The following is a 19,834-nucleotide window of genomic DNA, read 5'->3' as shown; positions in this document are numbered from 1 at the left end:
GGGCAACATGGCCAACATGGTCAGCCTTTAATCCAATGGCCAATAGACGCCAACCCGCTATATCTGGCCATGGCTATGGTGGCACCCACCGTCCCACCGCCCCGCCGTCAACTGTGTCTCCTGCCTCCGCTCGATATTAACATGCGGCGGCTGCATCAGTTCAGTGCAGCTGACAAAACGGCCCGTTGGCTTATGTTGAGCTCCACTGAACCCCCGTCCGCCAACTACAAACCGGCCCCGCTGGCATCCTGTAAGTGATCAATGTTTGTCTATGCTTTGCGGTGCTCCAAAGCACCAGCCGTTCAAAAGTATGCAACGCGCCCAGGGCGTTGGTCATTTGTACAGCTCCCCCATCACACACACACACACAGACACACACACCCACACATCCACTCACTCACAGAGATACGCCCCTGACCGCACTCCTGGTGTGCAGTTGCATCCACCCCAAAATTGCCATTGTAAACATGCATAAATTGTTGCATACTTTTGGCCGTTTCGAGTTGCAATTGGAGCTGCTCGCCCATTGCTTAGCTCCTGATTATGTTTGTTGAGCCCACTTGGCTTGGCACCGACGCGACTGGTCACAGCAGCAGCAGCTCGTTAGATGTCAGTGAATTATTTGTCCCACTATCACATTTATATGGACCCAACTCCTCCAATTGGACTCATGTGGGACTCACACAAATTTCACTTGATACATTTTTTGTTGTATTTTCAATTAGATGACTATTTCCATCGAATGTGATATACTGTGGTTTTGGTTTCCCATGCATTGCATTCTTCTTTTTCATTCTGAAGGCTGTTTTGAATATTGTCAGTGTATTTTAATCAAGTTTCATCCAAACTATATCCAAAACATTATACGTTTTTGCTTCAAATTTTCTATGTTTAACAGTTTATAAAGTATGTTCACAAAGTGAAAGAAATGTTTAATAAAGACATAATTGTACTTAAATCATGTAAACCCGGGAATTTTTCGTAGTCTTTAGTCTTTCTTTGGACTTTATTATATGATTAAGTCTTAAACAGTTCTAAATTCTTCTGGATACAGTTTATGAGTCAACTATAATCAAAAAAGAAAAAACTTAGCTCTAATTGAAAAACTGACGATCTGCTCTGTTATTATTTATTTGTATACATACATAGTTAACTTAAGTTTCTATTCTTATTGCAAAACCTTTGATTTATCAGATCGTTCGTCGCTTAATATTCCACAGTTTCCTTTAGGTTTTAGTGTCAGTATGCTAAAGACTTCTATGACGTGTTCCTAATCTCGCTTCTTTTTCTTTTAAATCTTCTCTACTCCTCTTTTCCGTTTAGTTCTTTTCTTTTCTATACTATATCTGCAATTCCCTTGCATTCAATGGCTCATATTATGTTTAGTTTATTTATTTTACTTTCTCTTTCTCATTGGAATTCCCATTCCGGCTGCCTGTGGCTTTTCCTCAGCCACGTTTTCTCAGCAGGTTGTCGTTATAATTTTCTTACACCTGCTCCTTTCATCGCATTCTGTCGTTTACTTTTGCTATAATATTTCCTTAACTTACTTCCGCCAGCTACTTTTATCATTAAAGTTTCCCTTGGCTGCTGTGGCTGGCTTTGCCATTTATTTCCTCCCCCCTGCCCTTTTATTAGCCACCTTTTGTGGGCGTGACAGTACGTGGCAACACAAATGCACACGCTTTGCTCTTAATTTCTCAATAATGCCGGCAACACAAGTCGAAAAATTTGCCTGATAAGCACTTTTCATAGACCCCCCTGCGACAAACCTCAATGGAAGTGCCCCCACAAACCAATAAAAGGGAGCCCAAGCCCCGCCCATGGCTAGTCGGGTAGACCACGCAGCCCAGACATTTTATTTGCCTGGCCAAGAAGACGGGGGCTCCACGCTCCACCGCATGCTATGCAATGAAAATAATAATGCCACCCTGTCAGGCCCCCTGCTGTTTGGCTGCATTTAAAGTGTAAGTGTTGAGCAATTAAAGAAAACCCCAAACCCCAAACATGATTAAAAAAAGATGAAATTGCTCAACTGCATTTTAAAGGCCATTGCGGTGCCCATTGAAATTAAACTCAACTTTTCTCAGCTCAACTCAATTCCAATTCCCCAAAAGTTGTTCGCGCTGACGCCTGATTTCTTTCTATATAATAATTGCATACTTGGCGGGGCGCAAGGAGTGCAGAACTTAGATTGAATAGCTGGTGGAGCAGGCGGAGGGGTCGGGGGCACAACCGCAGACAACTGCCAATATTTACACTTAAAGTTTGCGTGTTAAGTGGATAAATTAATTGCTTGGAATTGTTTCATCGAGACTTAAGATATTTTTGCCAGGGTTGCACGAGTTGAGAAATCAATTGATAGCTTGGGTGTTATTGATAAAAAATAGGACAACTAGATTTTTTGTTTTGTTTTTTTTTTGGAATTTACAAAATTGTCACGTAGAATTGTAGGAGTCCGGATACGGAGTTCTCATCCAATCGATCTCACAGATCGTTTTGTTTAATCCCAATATATTTGTACATTTTTTAATTGTTAAATTAATTATTATATTACTAAAAAAAAAAAAAAACAAAAAAAATATTAATAAGTTCTTATTAAGAAAGACTTTAACCAAGTGATGTAGTCAAAAATGCTCGACTAGGAGAAACTCGTTCGGCAAGGTAAAATTCGATTGTTTATTATATGTGTATTCTATGAAATTCAAATACGTTGGCTGGTATTAAATTTGTAATTTTATTTACCAAACTTTCGCAAATCTACATTTTATTGCTAGCCTTTTAATTAATTTGTTTATTAAAATTATAGCTGCTTTGTAAATTAATATAAGCCAAATATATGCATCAGAAAAGAGCCATAACTGCATTTGTTTAAACAAATTGGGCGACGCATTAAATCGAATTGAGGTTTATGCACAAAATATCATATTGTGTATACGCCATGTATGCTCGAAAAATAATTAAATTTCTCGCTAAAATTTGCATCGCACAAAGTATACAAACATTTTGTTATAATTAGATTTTGGATTCAGTTTTGATATTGTTTTTTTTTTTTGTTTGTTTGTTGTATTTAAAATGCATGAAAATCAGTATTGGAAAATTTTAAATACATAGAAGCTAATTTTTGCTGTTGGTATAGATAAAGACGGGTTAGGCGGGCCGCGCATAGACTCCAAAATTGGAACAGCCCCAGCCAACAACAAAAAAAAAACACAAAATAAATGTAAAGCTGCATTGCCCGCGGCGCTAAATGCGACACACGATACGCTACATGGACGAAGGGTTTAAGTGTGCGGGGAGCGGAGAGTTACGAAAAAATAGATACTATGTGAGATGCACAACACGGCCGTAACAGCTGTTGACAGTTGCATTAACCTTAGCTGTCAGCCAGCTGACCGGCTTCTGGTTAGTTAGGCTGCGGTTTTTCCTGCTTTCCTTTTAGATGCGCTTGCAAGGGCTTTTATCATTTTGTCGATATGTCCGGCTCCAGCTGTGCGACAACCATTGAGATTTAAAGCTGGTTTAATAACATGTGGCAGATGTGCGGTATATTTACATACTGGATAATATAATTATATTTTAATCAAAAAATCCAATTTCCGAGCGATTGTTTTTACATATTTTCTATGCTAGTTTGATGTTAAGTAATATCTCTTAAATAATATTAATAATCTTATTGATTATTTACTAAATTTAAAAATAAATAAATTTACATACAAATTTGAAAATGGCTTCACGAGTAAAATATCAAAGAAAAAACTACTTTTAATTAAGTTTCCTATGGAGCAGTGGGATAAATGTCGGCTAACAAACGAGATGCCCTACAACATTTGGGATAAAAAGTTATTGTATACCTTATAGACTGTAAGGGAGGGTGGTGGCAGATGTCTGTGGGTCTGGAAGGGGATGTTTGAATACATATTTTTATTCGCGAAATTGCTCGGAAGTAATTTTGTTTACCTTTTATTTTGCGCTTTTTGTTTGCATATGCAGCCGAGAAAATTGTCCCCCAGCAAATATAGTATATATATATATATACATATCTATATATGTATATCGTACAAAGCAAAGTTCCCTCTGCTAGTAGCTAACCAGACAGCCTTAAGCTGTCAATGCGGCTTGTAGGGGGAGTGGCTGCACAGAGACAACAAGAAGCGGAAGTGCGTGCGAGCTGGAAACCTTTTTAACTCCTACGTAAAGTGCAACGGCAGCTGATAGGTGTGTAGGGGAAATTGGTGGGTGCGGGCTGAATAAAAAACGCAGCTGCACTCAAAAAAACGGGCTGTTATAACTTTTGGCATGATCGGAAAATACTTACGAAATATATTTTTTTTTAATTTTAATCTGGCTTTTGTGTTTAATAAAAACGGATTTGGTTTAAAAGTGATAATTTTTAAACATTAAATAAATGATTTAAACAAAAGTTCGCAAGCAAAAAGTAAGCGTAAAATGTTAATAATGAAATTACAACATCCTTGAAACAAAAAAAAAACAGTGTATTGCATTTGTGGACTATTAGGGTCTTAAATAGGAATTTTGAGTAATAATACATTTTTCAGTCACATTAGCAAACATTTTTTGTAAATAGTTTCTGGTCACATAAGTTATAACATTTTTCATTTATTGAATATTTAGTTAAATTTGAAATTAAATTAAAATTGCTGTATGGTACTAAGTACGATTTTTTATTGTTTGTAAACAATGTGCGCAAATTTTGGTATACTTCGCTGAGTGTGTTAAGTCAAAATGGCGTCGGCGACCGCAGTTTGTTTTTAGCATTCGCCGGCGCTTTGATAAAGTGCAGCCACGCAGCATAAACAAAGTGGATACTCGTATGTGCACGGCCAGACCTAGCCCAAGTTCCAGGCCCGCCCCTCCGCAGCGGCACGCAAAACCAACAAAAAAAGCAGAGCTAGAGCACTGCCACAGCACGGCCAGCCTCTCTGTCAGGTGTGCCACTGCTGCACCTGCAGCTGCAGCTGCTGTCACGACTCTTCCAGCTAGCGCCTATCAATGTGGTGGGCGTGCCCGGTGGTTGTAAGAGCGGTGCGTGTTTTTGCGCTTGAAGTGCTTTCGGTAGCCGTTAATTGAAATGCATGTGGTGCCGCAGCCGATGCCTGCAGACCGTAGGAGTCGCTGTTGGCTCCTGCTGTGGCAGACAATGCGGCAGCTGGGTAGGCAGGCGCCGGCATTGGCTTCTTTTGCCAAATACACTAAAGGTGTTTGGCTAGTTTCTGCGTGTGCATGCCCTACAATTGGAAAGAATATACATATTTGCTACAGAGTATGTAACGAAAAAAAATGAAGAAAATGACTCTACTCCATGGACCATTTACCACAGTTAAACGAAAAAGCGTTTAGTGTAGAGAAAGAAGTCTTAATACCTTAAAAAAATCGGAAAAATGTATGAATTTAATGTATTTACATGACAATAAATCTAGAACACTCATTCAATTGTGTCCATTTGTTTGATCAAGTCCCCCTTTGATTTTTTAATTATTACAGGGTATCAGTGCTAACGTCTGTAATCGGCATTCTCAGCAAGAGTAATTCGAATAGGGTGTTAAATAAAATTTATTTATTTCTTTTGTTTTGTTGCCACTTCTGGCTGTTGCTATTTCGGCGACTTTTGCCTGGGCAGATTCTCATTTTAATTTCTGTAGCGTTCTTTACTAAAACACGCACATTTTGCTTTGGGCGCTGTATGTGCGCACACCTGAGTAACTAACTAGTATCTGTGTTTGTGTGTTTGTGTGTGTGTGTGTGTGTGTGTGTGTGTGCTTAAATGTTTCTGTGTATGGTCGGGGTTATATCACGCACATTTCAAGAGGTTTCTAATTTGCTTGCCAGCGGCTGTGGCAAATTCTAATTTATTCGCAAAACTATGTAACAAGGTTTTGTTTTCTTATTGCTGCAGAGAGGGCTGGCAACCCTGCAGCGAGCTTTACTGTGTGTGTATGTGTGAAGCGTTGATTAAAACTGCGCTATAACAAAACGTTTAATACATAAATAAAGCTGAATTGTTAGCGCCTGGGGTTATGATAAGGATAAATACGGAAAAGGGGTGTTGACTATGGAATGAAAATGAAATAAAAATTTATAGGAAATAATACTTAAATTTCTGTTGAGGTTAAGTTTTATGCCCATAAGGCGAAAAGACTAGTTAGAAAATTAAATGTAAATATTTTTTTTAAACATAATTGTAATATTCATAAGTTAAATTAAATAAGTTTCCCATGATTATATTTGGTTAAGGTATCACTATGAATATATCGGTAAATATATATGATTTTATTTGATAAAAAAATTGTATATGGTGTCGTCTCAATTGAGAATATTTAATTGATAAATTTATAAAATATTAATAGAAGCTATTAATTTCATCTTATTAATTACAAGCTGTACTTGGTTTATGTTCATTGAGTTTTCCATTATGTTGATTAATAATATACTTTTTTGTATAGACTTCATAAATTTGCAACTTAAATCAGGCTTATGCTAATCGGAGCTTTATCAAAAAAAAAAAAAAAACACAAATAAATATTATTACAATGCATGTCAAAACCGATTCCAATTCATTTTTGTTACTTGCATTTTAAGAAAATCTGCAGTAAGCCACTTGAATATGCACTTTGGCAAATGGAAATGGGAGGCGGGCTACAGAGTGAAGCATATTGTCAGGTTAAGACATGAAGCATGTCTATGACTTGATAATACTTACTGGTACTTTATGCCCGGGCTTACAATGGGCAAAAATGCCTATCTAGCCAAGCATTCAGTCAACATCATTCGGCTTATGGCATCAGCAGGCCACACAGAGAGCAGAGATGGAAAAACATTTTACAAAGACTTAAAAACTTTTGTACTAAAAGCCAAAAGCCAACGATGCTCGGGCAATGCAATCAATGGCTTAAACTATGAGCCAAAGCATGAGCCAAGGCCAGAGTGCGAGGGTAGAGGGGTGTTGCTGGGTTCGGCTCTGGTTAGGCAAAAAAGTCAAATGTCTAACAACTTGTCATACAAGGCGCACACACACAGGCCAGAATTTCATAACAATTTTTGCTGTTGCTGCAAACCGACGGCCTGGGTAATGGGGATGTCGTGGGCGGCTGCGTGGGCTAAGTAAACAGCATAAAGCCCAACTGCATGCAAAAGTTCGCCTCAAAAATGGGCGTGGCAATGATGTGTTTGCATTCGCATGCGTGTGCGCCTGGCTACTGCTGTTTCAATTTAGCTGCCAACAAATTGATAAAAATTCAATAAAATAAAATTTCTAACAGAACCAAGTTGTAAGCAACCTTTCCTCGCTACCCTGTTGCCAAGGGTTCCGTGTACGTACACCAGGTGGTGCCCCTGTGGCCACATGGAACTAGAAAGCATAGTTTGCGAGAGGGCAGCCGAAGCAGAAATACGCTTCTTGAACAGGGTATACAATTTAAAAAGTCAAATAATATATAAAAAGACAAATACAAAATTAAATTAGTTTCAATAACATTTAAGAAATATTGATTTATTATAATAATAAATAACGTAACTTATATAAAGTGCTGTGGGTTATATTAAACTGTCCTAAACCTTTTAAGAAAACTTTATTATGTATATATATATATTTTTTTTTAACAAATTTTCATTTGTCGATTTTCGACTAACAGAATGCATTGGTTTTCATTTTAATTTCAGAATGTACTTTTAATTTCCCTTTCAATAAATCATCCCCAAAAATATTTATACCCTTTATTTAGGGTATTGAAAAATTAAGCTATATATGGACTGTTGCTGGGCTGTGCTCTGGTCTCGTCTGCCTTTTAAGTAATATGGAAAAGTTGAAATGAATTTTTCATGGGCTAGAAAACTCAATTGCAACACTTACACAACGCATTCGCACACAAACACACACACACACACACACACACACACACACACACACGCACACACGCATGCACACATAGACACACATAAATACATGTATGCATTATGTAATTTGTGTATATGAAAAACATTTGCGCCTACAAGTAGGCAATAGATTTACAAGTAGAACCAACTGCGTGTTTGTGCACATGTTGATTTTCACTCAATGCGTTAACGTTGGTTGCCTTTTAGTCTCCTCTGCATATTCTCATTATTTTATATACCCTATCATTGAGCTCCGAAAATATATTACAGCATTTGCCCACATAATATGAAACTTTCCAATATTATGATCAATTTTAGTTTTTAGACCAGCTTGGACCAGTATTCCAAGGTATCCTAAATTAGAAAATTAAAGTTCAACATACTACATACTACAGAAATATGAAAATTGTCTGAATAATGTTTTTTCTTTGAATACAAATAGTATTCAGTTAATATAGTATATATATAGTTAATGTAGTATATATACATTATTATATTTAGATAGTGTGTATTAAGTTCGTAGTTTGATCGTTTGCTTATCTTTTCAGTTTTCGATATGAAAACATGTCCTCAGGTTGTATGTGTACCACGTTGCGTATGAGTGAGGCTCCATGTTTGTGTGTGTAAATGTGCATATGAAGTAAGGTAAACATTGTTCATGATGGCAACGATGAGTAGTGGTAGGGGCAGTGGAAGAGGCGGCCGCGGCTGGTAGGGGACATCGGCTCAGCTGGCGTGAACTGTGACATAGCAAAAAGCTTCAAGCTGCGTAGCATCATAATGCTAATGATATTTACTTTAAAGAATGACAACGGGGTGCGGCAGGCAGCAGCAGCTGTTGTGAATTTACATGATGGAAAACTCTTTAGAAATACATTAACCAAGTTGCGTAGCTTGTTGGCCACTTGATATTTCTTACTCTTTTTACTTTTGTATACATTTTCCATACCATTTTACAGTCAACTGGTCAATATGTTTAAAAACAAAAGAAACAAAAATGATCGCATGCTCTATAGCTCTTTTTTCGTATCATATAATATTCAGGGAAAATTCGATCAAAGCCTGGTTATCTCTGCTAATAATGTAAGCCACATTAAAATTCGATATATTTTGTAAAGTGCAAAGTAACAAGATTAACTTATCCAACAAATTAAATTGTCCATTATTTTATGAGCTTTGCTTTTTATGCTTTGTAGTCTAATACAATGAAATATATAAATTGAGCTTCAATTTAGTTTCCAAATGCTCGAATGCTGTTTGAATGACCGCTGAATATGCTCGTAAATCCATGCAATTCATATTGCAAATTAAATAGCCAAACCAAAAACAGGCCATAGTTAAATAACAGATTAAAATTAAATATGCCCACCAAGGCAGCAGCCACATGAGCAGAGAAAACAACAACAATGCCAGCCCAAATGTGGCAACAATACAAATAACAATAATTGACAGCTCATTTGATTTGAATCATTTGAAAATAGTGTTTAAAACCCATTCATGCAACACGCACATTCAACCGAGAGTCAGAGAGCCGTGAAATATGCAGCGCATTTGTGAAATCAACATTTCTATCATATAATATACATCACACATGCTGCAATTGTCTGTCGTAAGCTAAATATTAAACATACTTATTTACGATAATTAAAGCTTAATAATTGTGTTATCACGGATATCAGCAAATAAGAGTAATACAGTGCAGATAAAAATATTTCCCTGTTAGTGAATGTGATATCCAAATATATATTTGGACCTAAACTGCATATCATCCTTTGAGCTACCCTCGTTTCTTTTAGTCAAGTAACAGTGAAATTTTTAAGCTACTAAAATTTAACTTTTATAGATGACGAACTCTTTATTTGGTTATGCGATATCCCCTAAACAAGCATTTTAAATTTACCAAATTATGAGTTTTATATATTCAAACAAATATGTAAATATGCCAGTGGTAAATGTCTACTTAAAGAGCAATGCTCGATTCAATTGCGAAGTATCTTCCAGTCAAGCAGTAAGTAAAACTACTTTATTAGAAGCTACAGTTAGAAAAATATGTATATATTTCATATAATATCTGTTGGGTAATATATTTATTCTCTAGTATAAATACTACCAAAATATTCTGTGTAAATGACTGGATAGCTTCTTTTTGATCTATTGAGCTTATATTTATATTAAGAAATTAAAATAAAGAAATTTGCCCATTTTAAGTGTTTTTCCCGTGATAAAAATATAATTAATCAAATAGTTGTCGTAGTTCCACTTAAAATAATGAAATTTACACCTTCACACACACACGTCTCATTTGAAATATTTAAAAATTGTTGTTTGAAAATTTCTTTTAATTCAATTTCAATTTAAAAAGTTATGCATATTAATATTTCGTTTAATTCCCGACCTGGCGCATGAAATTTCCCAAAACTTGTTAAAAGCGTGCACCTTTATTCTAACCGATATAGCTTAATTGTATATGCCTACTTCAAGTCTTGTATTTACTGTGTAAAATACCCACTTGGGAATTATTGCAGTATTTTAGAAACATATTTTAACAGCTAAACCAGACGCAGCATTTAATGCAGCGACCGCAGTTTTAGTATCCATATTAGTTAAAAGGCACACACAAAAACGTTTGCATGTGATTGCAGTGACACTTGACACACACTTGACGCCTGTAATTAAATCATTATTAAGTTCGAGTGGTCCGTAAGACTCAACAGCATCTATGAGACCCCAGCACTTAGCTTAGTGTTTTGGAGTTGGCTGGGCGTCTCCAATCGTGATGATATGGGGGGCGTTACAATTATCAGCGATGAGCTGGCGACACTTGACGATAACATGACGCCCGACATAAGCCGGCCCACTGGGGGCGATAAAATTTTGTTGCCTAGTGTAATGCTTAACGATTGTGTTCATTGACTGGCTAACGATTTTGTTGAATAGGCTAATGCGCCAGCCGCGCAACGAGTGAATTGCTGATGGGTTGTGCGTGTGTATGACTGCCTGTGTGTATAAATGTGTGTGTGGGGGCGCGTGTGTGCGTGGGTGCGTGTGTGCTGCGGCATATCATGCTTAGCGAGCAATATTCTTGATAGCACACATCGCACATTGAATCGTCATGAATCAAAAACAGCAGCTCGGCCTCCTATGCGTGATTTGATAAACAATTGTTTTACGGCTGCTCAACAATTGGCCAAAATGATTGACCAAACTATGGTGCAGGGTGTGTGGTCAGTGCTGTGTGGTTACCAGCACTTTTTTAAGGGGCGTTTCCATTTAGTGGGAGTATACTTATACTTATACTTATACTTATACTTATGAGGCATTAAAATTAAAAAAAAAAATGTTCAAATACACATATTACGTACTTTTGTCTATCTCTCTATCTTAATCTCTCTCTATACACATATACAAGACAAATGATATGTTCGTAAATATATAATTTTTTTTTTTATTTGAAACGGATAGGTATACACTGGGAAAACTGCAATTTTGTATTGATCCTATAAAATAATTATATTATTACACTTTGCCATAGTCTTAAGCCAATATCGGTTATAAAAACTATTCTTTATATAAAACGCTGCACTCGTACGAACTGCTAACTTTTTGTAGATTTTCCGTATATCACATTAATGACAACTGAAATTATTTGAATCAATTTAAAAAGTATATTATAATATTTAATATGTTGACGAGAAATCGTATGTTTAGTAAGCTTTAACTATTTGTAAGGGGGTAGCGGAAGAGTGCGCAGCGGATTTGCGCCAAACCGTTTCAAATTCTTGATTTCAATATATAACTTAATATGAACCGATCTTTAACAGCTACTATTTGCCAACAATAGCCCAATCGTACCATATTTCTTTTAAAATAATTTGGTTAAATACAACAATTATTTGAGTCATCCAGCAAGAATACCTTAAACCTCTACTAATGCATTTGTGAAATTATAGATATAGACCGATTCTTGGTAGATGTGAAGTTTAGTGAACAACTTGAAATAAATTCAGTTCAGTTCAGATTGTCAAAAGTCTGCTTCGTATGTGCAAAAATTGAAGTTCGTACAAGGAATCTAAAGACAGGCAGCCTTTTTTTCAAAGTATTGAAAGTATTCTTATAATAATATTTATTTTATTGTGTCGAATTAATAACAACTTAACACTAACATGTAGATATTTTTGTTATATTTTCGCAATAAAAATCTAGTCGTTTATACATAGTACATGTACTACGTAAACGTCTAGAGTCCACTCATTTCGTTTCGGTAGCTTTCAGTAGCGTCAGGTACTGTTAACACCTACGTCGATGACGCGCAATTTTCCATAGAGCTAGCTCACTACGAGTTATCAGGCCGGAATTTCCATAAAAAACTTTTTGTACATTTTATCAACTCGATGCTATATATAAAAGCGCAAGCCACCACACACAACGGTTTAGTATTATAAAATAGACCGGGAGACTGCAAGACAAGTGCACAGAAGAACAATAAAATATTTTGTTGTCGAATAACAACAAAGAATAAAACTTAACAATAAAAATAACAATTTTTTATAAATTACAAGTGAAGTGCAAGAAGTGAAAAGAAACTTTAAAGTAACAAAGATATATATAAAACTAAACAACAAAGAAATGCCGAATGTTGCTGCCTTAAAGCTGGGGCCCAGTTTTCCCTTTAATCAAATGTCCTGGCCACCGAGCGGCCTCCAGGTGCTGGACCATTTGGCGCTGCAACAACAAATCAATGCAAATTTCATCTTACACGCGATTACCAACTATAAGAAATCACCGTTCGAGCGCAAGACTCTGGACTTTATTGACAAAAAGTGGCTGGCACTGCTTGGGCTGTGGCGCGAGTTCCGGTGCCGGGACAGGCAAATACGACGTGACTACATGAATGTCGAGCCGCAGCACGGATACTTTCAGCAGGAGCTGTACGCGCTCATTCATGAGAAATATATGGCGGCTCGCAGTCGCATGAGTCGCGACAAAAGAAACCTGCTCAAGTGCAAAGCTTCCCAGGCGTAGCATGTTTACCGAGGCCAAGGAGCGGAAGTGGAGGAACAACAGAACAGCCAACAGAGAGTGAGAACATGCCAAGGATATGACCACAAGATATCCTGGTTTAAATTACGTGGCGGTATTTTAAATTGTGATCTAGCGTTGCGTCTATAGCTTGTCGATACGACTTTATGGAAATTAATTAACATATTATTTATATTTAAATTTTTAGAATATTAGAATTAAAATCAAAAACGTCCTAATGTTTGGGCTCGAAACATTTATAAGCTAGTGTAGGTTTTTTGACACTGAGATAAGATATTTAATAATAAAAAAATCCTCTGTCCATAGCACAGTTAATCGCTTTAGAGCTGTAACAATCGATTATTTTTTAGTATCGAAAGGATCGACATCTTTAGTATTATAAACTATACTTTTAATTTACAATTAAGAAATAATAAAATTTATTTAAATTTTTATATACTACATTTATTACGATTTATTTAAAAAATTGATTGTTTAAATCGTTTGTTGTCAAAGGTTTTTATATTTTTTTTTTCAAAATTCCCTTCTAGAACTACTTTCGATAGTTTTACAGCACTATTTGTGAGTGCTATACATATAGAAAATATAAAACTATACTTAAAAAGTATTATCCAACGTTTCTGTAAAATAATTGTATTTTTATTTAGGCAATATTTTAAAAAGAAAATGGAAAATATACTTCAACAACACATGTAAGACCTATATTATCTAGGGTATCGCAAGTGTGAAAGCACATCGTGCGCTTTAAATAAACATGTACATATGTATATATGGATATGTCTATCCATATCACAGATACGCGACCAAATATTGTTTAAGAACATCAAAAGCGCAATGGCTAAATGATATGTGTGTTGCTTTAAGCCGCAGCAAAAGGATATATCATATCGCATATTTAAGAATTGTTTAATACACTTATCGTTAATCAATCAATCAGACGATTGTGCAATTTGATTGATGGCGCTGTCAGTTTCCATTTGTGTTTAAAGTAAAATTGGCTTATCATAATCGTATATTGCTGACTATCTGATATGACGCGCATATGTACTTAAATGCTGAGTGTGTGTGCACACTAAACGCCCACGGCAACTGGCATAGACCTTGGCCAAAGGTCCTCAGTTGCACTCTAAGTAATGACATCCCACGTGGAAAGTTCGTATTGTCATTTGGCGTCTGAGGTGAAAGGAGACGCGCCCCACGAAGTGGGTCAACCAGCGAGGAAAGTGATTGGTATCAAAATGTTATTGCAATATTTTTAGCATTTCATACTTTAAAGCTTATTAGAGTCAGGCAAAGCTTAGAAGCAGTATTTTATTTATTATTAATAAAAATACTTTAGCTAAAAATCGTTTCTTACAATATAATAAATTGTTATACAACAATTCCCAAATTAACTATGCAATTAAAAAAATAATTGTTTTTTAATTACGTTGATAAAGTTCCATTTAATCAAAAATTGTCACGGAAAAATTTATTTTTGATTGCGAATTTGATAAGCCGACTACAAACAACGCCATAATTGGCATAAAACTACTTTATGATCGATTAATAACCGTCTCAATCGGATTTGATTCTTCTCTTGTTAAAAATACCAAAAGTCTTTTTCAAAGTCAAATTGAAAACACATTTTTAATATAGATTTAATTAAATAAATAAGATCAGAACTTGAGTTAAAACTGATTCGTCTTGATTATTTAGATGTTTACTAACCCACTTTCGATTCAAGTGAATAAATTTGTGAGCACGCAATTGGGGAATACCTGAAATCACTTCAGACGCTTTTGGTTTTTGAGCTCTTTCACGTACGCGCCGATAAGATAGAGCAAGTGGTATATCAATATGCCGTTGTTTTGAGATAATTTCCAGTCTGCAGAGTCTTGGGAAAAGCCCCCTATCGGTAATTGCGGCTAATCAAAGTTCTTTAATTTTAGAAAAGGCCCCAGCATTAATTTATGCGCCTTTTAACTCACACTTAAGCTGTCCATTAAACACAATTAATCATTGTATGGTTTTTCTTATTTCGTTTTTCATATTTGTTTTTAGCCCCCAAAACAATTGTCTTAGCCAAATAATGTGCTAAACAGCTAGTAAAAGTGGCCACAAAACAAACTAATTTGATAATTTGTTTTAGCTGCCACAGTACCAGAAGCAATCGCCAAGTTCGCCTTGTTTGCCCATCTCCTCTGGTATTGGCTATTGACCACAGTTTTGTCTGTTCACTGAACCCCGAACCTGGCTTCTACCACAAAAAGGCCAATGAAATCGAGCGCAAGGCACTAAATTGAATGGGGACCACAAATTTATGTGGCAGCTGAACGGTTTCACTCGTTGGGATGAGATCCAAAGGAACTTCGAGGGTTCTTGCGCAGACAGAAACAAAAAGTTGCCATAATAAATGTCTCTATTTATTGTGAATGCCGCGAACTTCGAATTGGTTTCAATTAATAATTTCTTGCAAGGATTTACTGGTTAAAACTGTATCGCAGTAGCCCTATTTATTTATCTGTCAATTACCAATATTTTTATAAGTATTATTGATATTTAAAAAACGAAATATTTTTATTTCAATTCTCTGAAAATTCACTTAAACGTTCAAATCTTTAGTTTAAATGTCGTATTAATGTCGGCATACTTTTGGGCATTTTTGTTAAGTATAAGAAATTCGGAATTCAGATAGGGCAAAACAATTATTGAGGGTATCCAGTAAAACCAAATAATTTGTCCACAGCTAAAAGTGTAAAAAATATATAGCTATAAGTTTATAATTCCTTTTATATTGAGAATTTTTCAAAAAAGAAAACAAAAGATGAATTTAGGATAATTTATATTATTTTAAAATGTTGTTATCTGGCATACCTTAGGGTTTTTTGGATGAGTTCTAGGCACGATAAATCAACTGGGTTTATCCTTGAGGCAATTCAATCCATCGATTTTCGGATCAAGCATTATTGCTTAGTGTACTTAGTTTGTCATTATTTTCATAAACCCAAAATCCATAGATTACCCAATGCGACGCTATTTACATGTTGTGGAAAGGAGAAGACATAAGCATAAAAACAGAAATATATTTATGTAAAGCGAAAATGCGCTAGACGGGTCGAATTGGGCAATATAGTTGCATTTTAGTCCCTTAAAATAAAGGGTCTAAGCCAAAAAGAAAAAGGCAGCTTACTAAAATAAAATAACATATTTTAGAGCTATTCGGCGCGTACTTTAAAAAGATTTATTAAGTCGCGCTGGGGAAGGTCTTTCGCTGCGTAGCCAAGCCAACATTTACTCGCTGCTTGGCCGTGTCTTACCAAATGGCAAATAACAGCAGCCTAGATGTCGGACGGCTTGGTTGAAGTGGGGAAGATGGAATGGGCCGTAAATATTTGTAACTTAACTCTTGCCGCCTTTGTTTGCGTTTTGTGTTATGTTGCCTGTTTATTTTCGTGTTTTCCACACTTTTTCCAATTCCCTGCCGCGCGCTCTGCCTTGATCTCTGCTGTTTTCCGTGTTTATTTTCCAGCTAATAAAAAGTTGATGTGCTGCCTGTTTTTCTGCTTTCTTTCTCTGACTGATAGTGAACCTGGGCAGACACTCGTCTCGGGTAAAAAACTGCCAATAAACATTTGCACTATGTTTCAGAATCAGATTCAACTGGCAAATACCAAAAATTATATTAAAAGCAAAACTCATTTGAGAGGCATTTGTAATCGAATAGGCACCATCAGCGGGTGTTATAATATCAATAAGTATTTAAAGACAAATAGTATATTAAAAATTATTGAGTGCGAAACAAATTAAAAAAAAAGAAAACAATTAAACTTTGAGAATAATTATATTTAAAGATTTGTAGAACCATTTCGAATTAGGAAAATATGTTAATATTCATTGTCTCAACCGTATGTCTCAACCAGTAATACGAAGGTGTACTTAAAATGATGTGCTGCGATAAGTATATTTCCGCACACACTTGTGTTTTTGCAATCAATAAACTTGGGATAATTATATATCAAATAAAGGACAATAACTAATATGCACATTAACTTATTATCTTAATTAAATTATAAATATTATTTAATTTAACCCAATCAATGTGTGTTTTTTTTTTTTGCATGTTATTTGATGACCTTTTCTTTTTTAATCTTGCCGATTCGCCATAATCGGAAAACATTTTGAGAATATAAAATTGAATAAGCGAAATCAGGATTAAAACTGCGAGTAAAAAGGCATACATTATCTTTCCCTCTTTTAACCTACCTGTACGATTTTAAAATTTTTTGGGTTTTTATGCAATAGTTGTAATTTAGCATGGTAAAATCATCAGCTTTTGCTTATATAATATCCATAATTCCTATCAGGGCTTAGCAACCTCGTGGACTACCCCTGACAGCGTTTAATAAGGGACATTGACTGCACGCAATTGCCAACACTTTGGCAACATTTTGTGGAGCGCTTTGTTTTTTGTATGTGTGTGTGTGTCTGTGTCATAAAAAGCAAATTTAATAAATATTTTTCGGCTTTCAGCGGCAGTCGGAGCCGCTCCGCAGGCAGCCAAGACCAATCCGTTGAATCGACCCAGCGAGCATCATATAAAATTGATGCCCTGTCGTCTGCCCAAACAACCTGGCCTATAGTCCCACATCGCCTGGCCAACGTGCCATGCACCCTCCTTACTCTAACCTAACTGTCTGCTTGCCGACTCTGCACAGTAAATAATGTAATAATCTGCCCGGGTCGTGGTCTCCCAGCGTCCCATAAACCGAAATTTATGCACAAAATTCAATTATGCTTAAAATGTGGTTAATAGGCCGACTGGCTGTGTAGGCGGCCTGGCAACAATGGTTACCCCTGGGAGGGGATCTCCCCTTGGATCCTATTCTAACATACATACCCGAACACACAAGCACATGAGATTTTACAATACGTGCCACGCCCCCGCATTTCGCATTGAAATTAGATATTGTTATGTTGTAATTTAATAACAAATTAATCTGCTGTTGTTGTTCTTTTACGGCCACGTTTTTATGCATTCCATGACAAAACAAAAACCATGAAAATAAAAAAATCCCTTTCAAAAGTATTTTTTTATACGGCTTAACACTATGTCCACGTGATATGATCTACGCATTTTTGCTATATAAATTGTTTACGCACATAGATGGGATATACTTTTTTATGGTTTTAAAGAGTCTGCAGTTCAGTTTAGAGGTAACTCTTTTAACTCATGATAGGCTGCAGAAGAATCTTGAAAAATAGCTCTAAACATATAAATTTATTTATTTATTAAAAAATGTCTACATATTTACTTAGAATCATAAAAGGTCTGCATCAGAGCAAAAAATTAAATAAAGGAGAAATTTTAACTGCTTTTTTAAAATAAAATATATTTTTGGGTATCAATTTACGTAAACAATGAATCAAAAATATAATAAATGCACATCAAACATATAAAAACACGAAATGTTACGTTAAGTTTATTTTGCCTACCTCATTCAATCAAATTTTCTATAGCATATTTGATTTGTACAAAAGTCCAATACATTTGTATATTTTATATTTTGCATGACAAGTTTTCTATAATTTATTAAATGGCCCAACTTAGCATGCTATTAATCCATATACAAAATATCTGAAATACCTCCTCTTCAATGCCTTATAAAAACAATAAGCCGATAAAATGCAAACGATTCCATGCTTATTTACAGCTCATGGACTTATCGCTAAATTAATCCCAGATTTCTGCATTGCTTATGCCAAGGCTTCTTCCGCTTAACCACTTGACATTGCGCTCCTTCTGGCTCCGATTGCTCTTCTTAGAGGAACTTTGGCGCGTGCAACTAAGACGCATGCCACACGAAACCGATAAGAAAGCAAATCCGCACACATGAGACACGACACAGAAACAAAACAAATACACGAAATCCTTAAAGGAATGTGCGCCAGGCCAAAGGCAAAGCTCAGTTCAAACCCAGCAAAATGATTTTAAATGATATAGGAAATGGCAACCGGAATGGCATGCAACAACAACAGCTCAAGAACTCTTGGGTCCTGACTAGATCTTGTTAAGATAAAGTCGCCGTTTTCCCGTCTTGCAAATATTAACAAGAAGATGATATAGGAAATATGTTCATTGTGAATCTTGAACTCCCTTGCAGAGCTAATAACTGGTGAGTTTTAATTAAATAGTTTATATATATTAAGTATTTATATAGAATTTGTCGGATTATAGCTAACTATATTATTTAAAAGCAATCGATATTAATTTTTTTTTGATCCAAATTTTCCTACGAGGAGGAAATTGCAGGAATGTGCTTGGCTTCAAAGTCAATTTCAGAGATATGTACTTATTATATTTGTTATTTAAAATTCTGATTTAGATTTTATTTTGATTTTCTCAAGGGCGAGCGAATATAGGTAAAATCAATTATGGATTACAAAAGAACCAATAATTATTTTACCAATTTTTAGCAGACGTTTTTTGAATATAAGAATATATTTGTAAAAAGAATTTTATAATAATCGAAGTCTGTTTGTCTGTTTTCTATGAAACTCATCACTTAATGCTTTTTTGATATCATTTTGCATATAGCTGTAACAACATAGTACTCTCAGCTCAACCTTTATCTGGATAGTGAAGAAATTTCGAATATTATCCTTTTTTATTATGAAGTGTACTCGTGTGCCGTTTTTTTGAAGAGTATCAAATTAAGTCACAACGTCTTGACTACTCTGGTAAATAGTAAATAAAAGTAAATAGTAAAAACAAAATGGCAAACATAGACGCTGCGCCCGCAGCTTGTCTAGCCCACACACATACATGTCTGTGTATACACATGTGTGTAGCCTTGGCCGGTCACCTGTCCCATGTACCCTACGCACATGCATAACACACACACACACACACACACACACT

The 19,834-nt window shown here is 35.7% G+C and overlaps 1 protein-coding gene and 1 long non-coding RNA gene across 2 annotated transcripts in view; both read left to right on the top strand.

The window, feature by feature from the left end:
- The window catches only part of LOC116651404 (uncharacterized), a 67,447-nt gene that overhangs the window by 16,195 nt on the left and 31,418 nt on the right, over positions 1-19,834 (top strand). The window contains exon 3 of the long non-coding RNA XR_004304406.2: positions 18,627-19,088. This is a non-coding gene — a long non-coding RNA (uncharacterized lncRNA). The remainder of the gene's footprint in view (positions 1-18,626; positions 19,089-19,834) is intronic.
- Positions 12,509-13,153, top strand: LOC6634080 (uncharacterized). Its single transcript, XM_002057865.3, has one exon. It carries the CDS (start codon positions 12,520-12,522, stop codon positions 12,913-12,915), a length of 396 nt encoding a protein of 131 aa, XP_002057901.1. The 5' UTR covers positions 12,509-12,519; the 3' UTR covers positions 12,916-13,153.

Source organism: Drosophila virilis, chromosome 4, assembly GCF_030788295.1.
Source record: "Drosophila virilis strain 15010-1051.87 chromosome 4, Dvir_AGI_RSII-ME, whole genome shotgun sequence".
NCBI lineage: Eukaryota > Metazoa > Arthropoda > Insecta > Diptera > Drosophilidae > Drosophila > Drosophila virilis.
Note: the sequence above shows the minus strand (reverse complement) of the source record. Positions and strands in the feature narration are given on the sequence as shown.

Excerpts from the sequence above, each read along its gene's own strand:
- LOC6634080 (XM_002057865.3), top strand. The coding sequence starts at position 12,520 with ATGCCGAATGTTGCTGCCTTAAAGCTGGGGCCCAGTTTTCCCTTTAAT.